Below are 13,323 nucleotides of genomic sequence, written 5' to 3' on the forward strand. Positions count from 1 at the left end.
ATAGATGGTAGAAGTTCTATTCAAAGAAGATACCAGCTGTAAAGGTAAAGGGACCCCTGACAGTTAAGTCCAGTTGCGAACGGCTCTGGGGTTGTGGTGCTCATCTCGCTTTACAGGCCGAGGGAGCCGGCATTTGTCTGCTCTGCAGACAGTTTTTCCAGGTAATGTGGCCAGCATGACTAAGCCACTTCTGGCGCAACAGAACACCAACACCAGAGAAGCGCACGGAAACACCATTTACCTTCCCACTGGAGCAGTACCTATTAATCTATGTTCTAATTCCTCACCCACAATTCAGCTGCTGCTGAAAGGATATTTTAGCAAGTGTCATCTGGGAGGCATCTCTGGAGCAAACCCCGAGAAGACTCTTTTATTGAATATTACAACATTGCCACAGGTGCGCTAGTTGCTGATTGGTTGATACAAACACAAAGCAACTTGTTGCTGATTGGTTAACACAAGTACAAGGCAAGGGTTGCATATAGGGATTAATCACCAATAGATTAAAGGCTGGGAAAGGGAGCACAGAACTAGACAGGCATGAAACCTCCTAATTAAATTATAACTAATGATTAATATAGCATGACTAAAACAATTACTAATGATTGATCATAACATGAAAGAATATAATAATCGTGTTCCGTAGATGTGGTCAACTATGCATTAAGAACAGGTCAGAGTATAATGTTTTCATGAACTTAAGATGAACTGAACATCCTAGGGAAATGAGGGAATGTCTTGGTATTTAGAACGGGTTGTGCAGTATGTACAGAAGCAGAGAAAAGCTTAGAAGCAGGACTTCCCATCATGCCACAGTCATGTGCAGAGACAGAACTTCCCTTCAGGATACTACTTTAATGCATTAAATGGACTTATGAAGTGCTAGTAAGTTTCTCACTGGGCCAAGATACAGTAGTTTGAGCATGTAATGCCAATCCTGGCCTGGCTTCACTGGCTGCCAATTAGTTTCTGAGGCCACTTCAAAGGCCTTTAAAGCCTTCAATGGCTCAGGACTGCAATACCTCAAGGATACCCCATGTGAACCCACCCGGACCCTGCAATCATCCAAGGCCCTTCTTCATGTGCCTCCTCTGCAGAAGGTCTGGAGGACAGCAACGTGAGAAGGGGCCATTTCTGCGGTGTCCCCCCTTGTGGAATGCTCTCCCTAGGGAGACTCACCTCACCTTTGGTACAGATCCAGGTGCCAGGCTTTTGGCTAATGAAGCAATCTATGGCCTTTATACTGGGCAGGAAGTATTGTTTTGTTTGTTATATATTTTTGTGTTTTTATATTGTAAACTGCCCTGTGATCGATGATCACACTGAAGTCACTATATAAATTTAATAAATAGGGGGAAATAACATTAATTGCATCTTTAGTGAATCTAACTGAATGACTGGGGGAAAAGTTTAGTAGTAGTCTAGTTAAAACTTTTTAAAATAATTGACAACTTATTCTTGGCTGCATCCAGTAATTTAAGTACACTTAAATACACTTAAACCAGTACATCTTATTTTAGCCTGCGACAAGTGTTTATTATAAGCAGAGTGTTCAAATGCATAAAGTCATGGTGCATAATTGTATGCAGAACTGGCAAACTAGACGGCATATGAAAGTGTGTGGCAGCTGATTCTCATGCAGCATTTTCCATCTACAGTGATCACAAGAGTGCTGTGGTTGTATTTGTGTTTGAGTGTTTGTGATGAAAAGGGCTCATGTGGCTGAGAGGAGAAATGGGCAGCTGCTTGCATATAAAGAAATCAGATTGGTGAGAGAACCCTATTAATTTCAAAGCTGGTTTCAGCAACAAACCTTTCTCCCCACCCTCCGTCCATCCCTCTGCTTTTTAATATGTTAGCAACAATGCTTTTGGCTTAAGAATACAGCTTCTCCTTTCAGACAGCAAGAAAACTGGAGCATGTCTGTGGTTATAGTTCCAACTGTACACCAGTAGGAGTTTGCAAGCAATCTCAGTTTTTCCCAAATGATTTGTACTCTTTTTTTATAACCACCAATAAATTAAAAACAGAGTTCCATTCCCCCCCCCTTATATTGTTCATTGAACTCTAGTTTTCTGACTTTATTTTCTTTAATCAAAATCCATCACGGTGCTGATAAAATATGTTTCACCATACCCAAGAATTTTGCTTTTGTTATTGTTAAAAGTTTTGTTGTATGGTATGATTTGGTAATGAACATGTTCATTTTGTTGAATCTTTTTTGTTAGCATCCAAATCTTTATGATGTTCCATGAAAACTTGAGTATTGGATTTTGAAAACACCAAGGTTAGCTTTTTTTTAAAAAAGGGGGGGGGAATGTGTGCCATGCATGTTCTATTGTGTGTGTGCCTTTTTAAAAAGCAACAGCAGTATGACCTAATAGTTTTGAAATAGCTGCTTTGTCCATCTTGTATTGAGCTCATTGAAGCAACCTTCAAGGTATTAATTACAAAGCTGGCTCATTTTACTTAACCATTGTTTGTTGAAAACAATAGTTACCCCATTTATGCATACTGAATAATCATTAGATCAGAATTCAAAATGACATTAAAAGATTAGAGAACTGGGCCCAAGCTAACAAAATGAATTTCAATAGGGACAAATGTGAAGGTTCTGCACTTAGGCAGGAAGAACCAGATGCACAAGTATAAGATGGGGGACACCTGGCTCACTAGAAGTACACGTGAAAAGGATCTAGGGGTCGGTGGACCACAAGCTTTTCATGAGTCAACAATGTGATGCAGCAGCAAAAAAAGCTATCAACAGAAGTCTAGCATCCAGATTAAAGGAAATAATAGTCCCACTTTATTCTGCCTTAGTCAGACCACACCTGGAATACTGTGTCCAGTTCTGGGCACCGCAATTTAAGAAGCATGTTGAGAAGCTGAAACGTGTGCAGAGGAGGGCGACCAAGATGGTCAAGGGTATGAAAATCAAGCCTAATAAGAAATGGTGGAAGAAGTTGGGTATGCTTAGCCTGGAAAAGAGGAGACTGAGAGGAGACATGATAGGCATCTTCCACTATCTCAAAGGCTATCACATGGAAGATGGAACAAGCTTGTTTGCTCCTGCTCTGGAGTGTAGCATTCGAGTCATTGGCTTCAAGTTACAAGAAATGAGATTCTGACTAAACATCAGCAACAATTTTCTGAGAGTAAGAGCTGTTTGACAGAGAAACGAACTCCCTCAAGGGGTTGCAAACTCTCCTTCCTTGGAGGTTTTTAAGCAGAGGTTGGATGGCTATCTGCCATGGATCCTTTGGGTTTCTTCCAACTCTACAATTCTATGATCGACTTATGGAGACTTGTTCATAGTTCAGTATTTTTTGCAAACACAGCCATTAAGTTTCATCATATTGAGAATGCATCATGTAGGGAAAGTTTTTCGGAAAAATTGCTAACAATATAATAAAATTGTAAGGTGGCTGTCAGGTTGCAGTTCCCATGGCCACCAAGAGGCAGCCATGGCAACCCTAGTGTGATGACAGCCCAGCAGTCAGGTGAGCAAGCGGTATGGGTGGCAGGAGGCCAAGGTGAGCTGTTTGAAGTAGAGGGGGAGGTGCTCAAAGAGCAGATTGGCAAAGCACTGCCCCCATCACCATTGATCATGGTTGCAGTGGTGTTTAAAGGAGACCAGGATGAGTTTCAGAAAGCAGCCTCATGAGCTGGCAGGACAGTGGGGAGGAGGAAGAGGGTCCTGGCGAGGGGTGCTGCCGTGACTGGGACACACCAGAACAAGCTGGGGATGGATAAAGAGAGGTTGCAGGCAGGTGTATTTGTGGTATCAGAAGGCAAAAGTACATAAAAGCTTCCACAATCACATAATAAGAAATGCAATTTTTAAAGTCTTGGAGAAATAAAAGGATTTGTTAGAACAAAAAACACCATGGTGGCTTTCCCCACTGGAAGCAATTATCTGTGAAAAAATTAAATATGAAATCTAATTGGGCAACATATACAGTGGTACCTCGGGTTAATAACTTAATTTGTTCCGGAGGTCTGTTCTTAACCTGAAACTGTTCTTAACCTGAAGCACCACTTTAGCTAGTGGGGCCTCCTGCTGCCGCCGCGCCACCAGAGCACGATTTCTCTTCTCATCCTGAAGCAAAGTTCTCAACCCAAGGTACTATTTCTGGGTTAGCGGAGTCTGTAACCTGAAGCGTCTGTAACCCAAGGTACCACTGTAGAGAGACCTGTTAACGGAGACAGATTACCAATTAAAATTGAAGGATTTTCAAGAAGTAAAAGGAAAGTTTACAGATTGGTTACAATATTTCCAGTTAAATTAAATATTTAAAAGTGATAAAAAGAAATGATTTACTTATGAAATTTCAAATTTTCAGAGAGAAATAATTGAAAGTGATACTAAATTACTATTAAAAATGTATAACTTGCTGTTAGAATGGGAAGCTAAGGATGAAGAGGTCAAGTGTGTTATGATAAAGTGGGCAAAAGATGTAGGACATAATATTCAGATAGCAGATTGGGAAAGACTGTGGAAGAATGATCTAAAATTTATGGCCTGTATCTTACTTAAAGAGAATTATATGAAAATGATCTATAGGTGGTATTTAACACCGGTTCAATTGGCAAAAATGTATAAAACAAGAGAAAATAAGTGTTGGAAATGTAAAGAAATAGAAGGTACAGTGGTGCCTCGCAAGACGAAAAGAATCCGTTCCGCGAGTCTCTTCGTCTTGCGGTTTTTTCGTCTTGCGAAGCAAGCCCATTAGCGGATTAGCGCTATTAGCAGCTTAGCGGATCAGCTGATAAGCGTCTTAGCGGCTTAGCAGATCAGCTGATAAGCGGCTTAGCGGATCAGCTGTTAAGCGGCTTAGCGGGTCAGCTGTTAAGCGCCTTAGCGGCTTAGGATCAGCTGATAAGTGGCTTAGCGGCTTGGGGAAAAGGGGGGGAACCCCGCAGGAACTCGCAAGACATTTTTGTCTTGCGAAGCAAGCCCATAGGAAATTTGTTTTGCGAGGCACCTCCAAAACGGAAAACCCTTTCGTCTAGCAGGTTTTCCGTCTTGCGAGGCATTCGTCTTGTGGGGCACCACTGTATGTTTCATCATGTGTGGTGGCAATGTAAGGTTATTAAAAGTACTGGGAAATAATATATAATGAATAGAAAAAAATGTTAAGAATAACCTTTGTTAAAAAACCAGAAGCTTTTTTATTACAGGAATGGTTCTACCTAAAGAATATAAGAATTTGTTTATGTATGCAACAATGGCCGCCTAGATATTGCTAGCCCAAGATTGGAAAGAAGAAGAAGTCTCCACTAAGGAAGACTGGCAAATTAAGTTAATGGAGTATGCTGAAATGGCTAAATTAACTGGGAAACTTAGAAATCAAGATGATAACAAGTATTTTAAAAATGGGAAATGTTTATTGTATATTTACAAAAGCAATGTATGCAAGTAAATTCTTTAGCAGGATTTTTAAAAAAAACACTTGTCATATTATAGATAATGTACAAAAATTGGAAGTATTCAGAGATAAAGATTTTATTGATATACGTGAATGAAAATATTATAAAGGAACCAAGGGAGGGGGTGGAGAAAATTCAGGGGATTCAAGTAATCCCATACAGCGGATTCAATATGGATTGTATATATAGTTGTTTAAAATGTTCTATTTTATGCTTTTTTTCTTTCTAAAAAGTAATGTTTTTGTGAAAATTAGTAAGAATGTTATACAAAGAGAGAGCGAGAGAAGGAGAGGTTGGTGAAGAAAGTCCTGATGGGGCGAGGGAGGATGGTGACGGGATCCGGGTCAGGGCACAAGACCCACCCCAGCCGGAGCAGAGCCAGAGGGAGCTCAGAGCAAGGGTGGTGCTCTTAGCTGAACAACATTCAGCAAATCCACTTAACTCTGTGATGCACAATAATTACTTAGCTTTTGTAGCTCTCCACTTTTATCTCCCAGTCTTTAGGTTAACAAATATGAAAGAGTGAAGGGAATTGCATGCAGTGACAAAATTGCTTTACAGAGCTAACATAACTGTAGTGCAGAGACTTCATCTGCATTTCCGGTTTGCCAGACAGATGATATAGCTTGGTTCTGATTAAATGTCACATTCAATTGAGAACAAACACATTCTTGCTGTATTTTGAGAAGGGGAACAACAAATTCTATAGCGGCATTGACCTTTAGATAGGAGACCCAGAGGACACAATTTTAAACAAATGGCTGTTTGAGACAGAGAAAATGCTATGCTGCTTAGAATGAACAAAGCATTTAAACCCTGAGGGTGCCACTTAAGATATAATTCTGACTGTGGTGCTGTTGTGAATGTACCAAAAATGTAAAATGTCATGGTTTGCATCTACAGAAAAGCTTTCTCATATGTTTAAAGCCAAAATTCTAACCTACAATTGCAGTATGGATTTCGAAGTATACGCTACTTTGATAATAATATGTTGATCTTGGGTAAAAGCAAGATTATTTTGGAATACTTTGTTTTAATTTGAATGTTAACTGATTACTGCAAGCAGAAATCAATCAGAATGACCTTTTAAAATTCTATTTAGGAATTAAAATACAGTATCTCTTGGCATTTGTTTTTACCTTTTAGGCCCTAACCAGATTTCATACTCTTCACTTCACTCTGAGGAAAAAAAATTCAATTGATTTTAAACGGAGATTATATATCTAAGTTAAGTGTGCCTGCAGTTATCAACTTCCTTGGAAGTGTGTTTAATAAAGCTATGGGAATAAAGACTGGTGGAAGTGTTTCAGTCCTTATGTGGAGGCTGCCAATGAAAAAGGTTTCTGTGTAATGGCGCAGCCACAGGATTGGGACCAAAACATGGTTTGTAGCAACACTGGGGAAGCTTCCCCTCCACCAGCCCCACAGTGTGGAGAGGGCCGCACTTTCACAGGTATTTTGAGATGGATCAAACTGAAATCTAGGGATTAGAATGATTGTGTGGATTCCTGGATGCTTTGTTTTCCTTTGGCTCTCTGATTCAGGCCTGGAGGGAAGCTCTCCAACTTCACTGCTAGCTGGCAATTGTCCTGAGAGAGCCTCTGGGCAGCAAAGGACAGAGCGTGCTGTTCTTTGGGATAGGACGTCCACTCTCCACAGCGACACAGTGCCCTAGTGGTGTTGGAAAGAGAAGAAATCATTATAGATTTATAGTTTTAGCTATCAGGTGACATGATGCCAGCCTCCCTTTGGTCTTGGACTGCTTCAGCTGTTACTCGTGCAGTGCAGTCTTGGGCCTGTTTGCCGACAAGCAAGTTCTAGGAACCTCAGTGGAGCTCACAGCTTTGAAGCATGCTTAGTATAGTCATAAACATGTACATGTTCCCCTAGATTGTTTATAAATGCACACAAATTGCTGGGAAATTCTTCTTCTTCTTCTTCTTCTTCTTCTTCTTATTCTTATTCTTATTATTATTATTATTATTATTATTATTATTATTATTATTTTATATCCTGCCCATTTGGCTGCATTTTTCCCAACACTCTGGGTGGTTTCCAACACATAAAACCATAGTAAAACATCAAACATTAAATACTTCCCTATACAGGGCTGCCTTCAGATGTCTTCTAAAGATTGTATCGTTATCTCCTTGACATTTGGTGGGAGGGCATTTCACAGGGCGGGTGCCACTGCTGAGAAGCCCCTTGCCTGGTTCCCTCTAACTTTACTTCTTGCAGTGAAAGAAATGCAGGAGGCCTTCAGAACTGGACCTCAAATACATATTTGTGTTCTAGGCTGAGGGATACTTTTATGCTGAGTGATACTTTTTACACTTTAGTGTTTGTGTGTCTTTTTTTTTTTAGGGATGGGGAATTCAGCGTATTTTCTAATTTAATTATGGATGTCGCACATAGTTTCTCTGTTACAACTGAATTTTGTTTCTGTATTTCTAGGTCATTATATTTCTGTGGACACCTCACAGGGAACAAATGGTGACACAGCTGTACTCCTCAGTCCTGACCTATATAGCGAAGAGTGGAGCTGTCTTAGACTGATATATCAGATTGCAGCATCTTCAGAGTTACCAGTAGATCCTACTGCCTTAAACCTGTACCTAAGGGTGGAAGGTGAAAGTTTTGACCATTTGCTTTGGACAACCACGGAGCGCTCCGAGAGCTGGCTCATAGCTAGTCTAGATATACGAAACAGTACAGACAAATACAAAGTAAGTATAACATCCGTATGCTTGAATATCGTCTACATGCATATACATTGAACAGATATGGGGGTGGGGAGGCTGTGCCCTCAAGGCAGCAGTAGAGCTGTGGGGATTTCCTGCAGAGGCTGTAGTTGACCTCTGTGTGTGAGGGGAGTGGCAAATGCTACCCTGGGTAAGAGAGGGGTCTGCTGTCCCTCTTGTGCATTCATTGTATCCCAATGAACACCTGAAAAGAGCTACAGGAATTGTATTACTACTACTACTACTACTACTACTACTACTACTATTTTATATTTTTTGAGGAAGACAACTGTTGTAGGAGCTACCAAGGTAATCATATTGGAAAAATCAAAGCTTTTTTGTTGGAATACAAACAGGATCCTTCCCATTTTGACCTCTGACCAGCGGCAGAGCGCATGCTACCGCTACCCAGGGGTGGGCATGCAGGGCACGGAGGGGCACGGAGTCGCTCGCTGTGCTTCCGAGCCAAGACCTGGGAGTGGAGCTGTGGGCAGGAGCGCGAGAGCTGCTTCAGCAGCAACCTCGCCAAGGATGGGGTGGCAAAGTTGCCACCGACTTTCCTTTTCTCTGCCCTGGTGGCCCTGGGCCATCGCGCAAGGAAGCTGTCTCCGTGGTTCCTTTGTGCGCCAGAGCCAGGCTCTGGTGCGGCAGCTTGTTGTAGGGGGGCCTGGTTGTGCCCCCTCAAAAACATGTTCCCAGGGCCACAGCTCCCTGTCAGCCCCCCCCCACGCTACACCACTGTGACTGACTTCATTTATATGCAAAATGAGATTGTGAAAATGCAGATTTTCAGAGTTTATTTTGTTACCAAAATCAAATCTTAAATTAAATAGGGCTATGTATGGTATGTCAGTGTGTGAAATCATGAGCAATTATTTCTCTCTTTCATATACATGTAATCTCTGAACAGATATTCAGAGACTGTACTAGCTGAAGGTGTTAGGCATTGCCCTTTGTTAATAATAATTAATAATAATTTTATTATTTATACTCCGCCCATCTGGTTGGGTTTCCCCAGCCACTCTAGACTGTTCTTCAATAGAGTCTTGCAAGGAAAAGAGTCATTGTAGAGTCTTAATTCCAAAACTGAGATCTCTGCTGCTTCCTTAATTTTAATAAATGTTATGAAAAATATTAGCACTAAATTCCTGTTTTTGTCTTATTTTGTAGATTGTTCTAGAAGGCATCTTGGGAAGAGATATTTTTGCCAGCATAGCAATTTTTGAAATTAAGATAACTACTGGCTACTGTATAGGTAGGTGACTCTTGTAATAATCGACTCTAGTTAAAATGAAAATTTGGTGTTTAACTGTGAAACTGGGAACATTAACTCACATTGGTATAACATTAACATATTCCTTCAGATTGTTTTAGTAGCAATTTATTATTTTTTTAAAAATCCAGAACAAAGTCAAAGTATTGTAACTAACGTTTTATTTATCTTAAACTGAAGAACAGCCTAATTACTCTCACCTGTCTAGGGAATGTTGGACCAGTGCAAAGTTGCTACAGCAAAATATCTGGGATGTAACAATTGCTGCAGAGCAACTTCACGGTGTTGTCATGCAACAAATGAGGATGCAAAATATTTATGGCAGTGGCAAAAAACTTAATAGAGAGAGACAAAATGATTCACACGTGTCTGTAGTTGCTTGTGAGGTCTGGTGATGTTTTTGTGGGGGTATCGAACTGCAACAGAACAGAGTGGGGCTCCTTCTCAGTGGTCACTTTTATCACATATTTATCAACTGAGATAAGCGGTCAAGTTTGGAGGCACTGATCTAATTTACTAGAATAGCAGATTTGGAGATGAGTTTTACTTTTGCCATTCTGTCTTGCTGAGAATCTTGAGCCATGGCAGAGCTTGTCTGAGGCCCTTGATGGGACTCTTGGTAGAATAAAGTTATAAACTCCAACTGAAAGGCAGCTGGTCCCTGGTGGGGCCCCTGGCCAGCGCAGCCCCCTGAGGCCTGGAGCAAGGGTACCCGGCTGCCTTTCCGTCCCCTGCTGACATGGGCCTGCATGTGGGATTTGGGAAATTTGGTTTCATATCCCAAATCTGCCTCTGATTCCCTGTGTGGTTTGAACCTCAGGTAGCCCTTTGTAACAGTGAGTATAATAATGAGGCATTGTACAAAACTGTTAAAAACTTTGTTTTGAAAGCAAAATAATAAACACCAGAGTTTATGGAAATGTGAATGTATAGATTTGCTTCCAGCCATTGCTGCTATTAAGTGAAAATTGGCTATCAATGGTGCATTTGAATTTTTCAGACAACTTATCCTGTAGCACTGGAAAGAAAGAAACCAGCCACAAACTGACAGTTTGGTTGAAAGTTTAATGAGTGGGTGATGATGGTAACAGGTGGGAGGAGAGTATGGCTCAACATTTGTATATCTTTGTGAATAAAATAAGAAACATACTTTAAAAAAATTATTAAAGGACTGTGCTGGTTATCGCTAATGCACCAGATGTTTAGGGATATTGTGCAATGAACGGTTGTGCACCATGCTCTCAGAGTTTCATTGTATGCTTTGCAACTGCAGAATGTAATTTTGAAGAAAACCATCTGTGTGGTTTTATGAATCGCTGGAACCCCAATGTAAACTGGTTTGTTGGTGGAGGAAATGTTGGAAATTCACAATCCATCCTTCCAAGAGATCACACTCTTGATGATGAGTTTGGTAAGCAAGAAAGATCATTTGCTTGTTCACTGGAAAAGTGTTTTCATTTCTTGTTTCATCTATATGAGGGTCCTTGTTCTCATGGGAATATAAGAGCACAATTGATTTTTTAAAAATAGCATACAGCTTTAGAAAGTACACTGGAAGAAAGAGGGAAGGGAGGGGAATATGCAGACTAAATAAGTTAATGGCATTTCTTATATAAAGGGGGCATTCCTCTTGAAAAAAAATCTGTTAACACTTTTTCTGGGGAAAACATCTGTTAACAGTTTTTCATGAAAGTCTGCTCCCTAAAATACTTACATATATGACATACATTAGTGCAACTCTGCTCTTGACTATTTTCCAAGTAAATTGTGACCTACATCTTCACTAAATGTTTTCAGGCTTGTTTTTTTTCAAGGGCTGATAGGTTTTTAATTATATTCCCATTGAATAAATTCAGATACTGTGACTTATCTAGGCATTTTTCCAAAAACAATTTCTATGGAATGTTGTCAACTGTGCATATAGTCAAGACTAATTATTAATTAGCACTGCTAATTAATTAGAACTTTGCTAATTCTAGATTCTCCTGTTTTTAAAGGAAGCTGAGGTTTTTTAGTAGAGCACAGGAAGCCAGTGTGTTACCCTTCAGATGTTGTTGGACCACATTCCCCAGCAGGCCCACTCAACATGGCCAGTGGTCAGGGATGATGGGAGTCATAGTCCAACAACACCTGGAGATGTTGGCAGAAACTCTATTCCATGAACCACACCATTGAGAAAGTGTTAACTGTAACATACTGTGTAAAGAAACATGAATACACTTCAAAACGACCTTGACAGATTAGAGAACTGGGCCAAAACAAACAAGATGAACTTTAACAGGGAGAAATGTAAAGTATTGCACCTGGGCAAAAAAAAATGAGAGGCACAAATACAAGATGGGTGACACCTGGCTTGAGAGCAGTACATGTGAAAAGGATCTAGGAGTCTTGGTTGACCACAAACTTGACATGAGCCAACAGTGTGACGCGGCAGCTAAAAAAGCCAATGCAATTCTGGGCCTCATCAATAGGAGTATAGCATCTAGATCAAGGGAAGTAATAGTGCCACTGTATTCTGCTCTGGTCAGACCTCACCTGGAGTACTGTGTCCAGTTCTGGGCACCACAATTCAAGAAGGACACTGACAAACTGGAACGTGTCCAGAGGAGGGCAACCAGAATAGTCAAAGGCCTGGAAACGATGCCTTATGAGGAACGGCTAAGGGAGCTGGGCATGTTTAGCCTGGAGAAGAGGAGGTTAAGGGGTGATATGATAGCCATGTTCAAATATATAAAAGGATGTCACATAGAGGAGGGAGAAAGGTTGTTTTCTGCTGCTCCAGAGAAGCGGACACGGAGCAATGGATCCAAACTACAAGAAAGAAGATTCCACCTAAACATTAGGAAGAACTTCCTGACAGTAAGAGCTGTTCGACAGTGGAATTTGCTGCCAAGGAGTGTGGTGGAGTCTCCTACTTTGGAGGTCTTTAAGCAGAGGCTTGACAACCATATGTCAGGAGTGCTCTGATGGTGTTTCCTGCTTGGCAGGGGGTTGGACTCGTTGGCCCTTGTGGTCTCTTCCAACTCTATGATTCTATGATTCTATGAATAGAAAGAATGTGTAAACCTGTTCTTCATTTCTGTGGAGACTTCGGCTTTTCTGGGCCCTAGTATTGAATAACCACGTAAACTCTCTGGGGCAGGTTGGATCTTCTGCTTTTAGGCACCACAGACACTTTTAGGCCTCAAAGACCCAGTATACCTGAAGGAGTGTCTCCACCTCCATCGTTCAGCCCTGACACTGAGATCCAGTTCCGAGGGCCTTCTGGTGGTTCCCTCGCTGAAAGAAGTGAGGTTACAGGGAACCAGGCAGAGGACCTTCTCGGTGGTGGCGCCTGCCCTGTGGAACGCCCTCCTATCAAATGTCAAGGAAATAAACAACTACCTGACTTTTAGAAGACATCTGTTTAGGGATGTTTTTAATGTTTGATGTTTTATTGTATTTTTTAATATTTTGTTGGACGCCGCCCAGAGTGGCTGGGGAACCCAACCAGATGGGCAGAATATAAATAATAAATTATTATTATTATTATTATTACACGTACATACACATTTGCTATCTAGGAAAGCAGTCTAAATGTCTGCGAGATGAAATGCCTTCAAATCTAGGCTTACTCATGAAGCTCCCTTCATGTGCCCTAAGGGTAAAATAAAACAAATTGCCACCACTCTGAGTCTTTACAATAAAGCCTGAAACACATCAAAATAAATAGTGAAAGAAGAATATTCTTACTTTTCTTTTACTAAAAGATAAACATTTTAAATTGAAGCAACTTGACCAGAAGCAGAATTTCTGGCCTCTGTAAACATTCAGAGAATTGTATTTATTGATTTGCCTTTTTAAGAAGAATTTGCCACCTTCTGCCATGCTGAGAAGAAA

At 40.8% G+C, this 13,323-nt stretch overlaps 1 protein-coding gene across 7 annotated transcripts in view; it reads left to right on the top strand.

Moving 5' to 3' along the window:
* Positions 1–13,323, top strand: part of MAMDC2 (MAM domain containing 2) — a 68,537-nt gene that overhangs the window by 15,577 nt on the left and 39,637 nt on the right. For 6 of the 7 annotated variants that reach the window (XM_081213696.1, XM_081213698.1, XM_081213697.1 and 3 more), the window contains 3 exons: positions 7,885–8,156; positions 9,342–9,426; positions 10,718–10,855. In XM_081213696.1, coding sequence (XP_081069822.1) covers positions 7,885–8,156; positions 9,342–9,426; positions 10,718–10,855 — 495 coding nt within the window. The remainder of the gene's footprint in view (positions 1–7,884; positions 8,157–9,341; positions 9,427–10,717; positions 10,856–13,323) is intronic. The other variant, XM_081213694.1, reaches the window with a different exon arrangement.

The sequence above is a fragment of the Podarcis bocagei genome (genome assembly GCF_964188305.1).
Source record: "Podarcis bocagei genome assembly, chromosome: 11".
Taxonomy (NCBI): domain Eukaryota; kingdom Metazoa; phylum Chordata; class Lepidosauria; order Squamata; family Lacertidae; genus Podarcis; species Podarcis bocagei.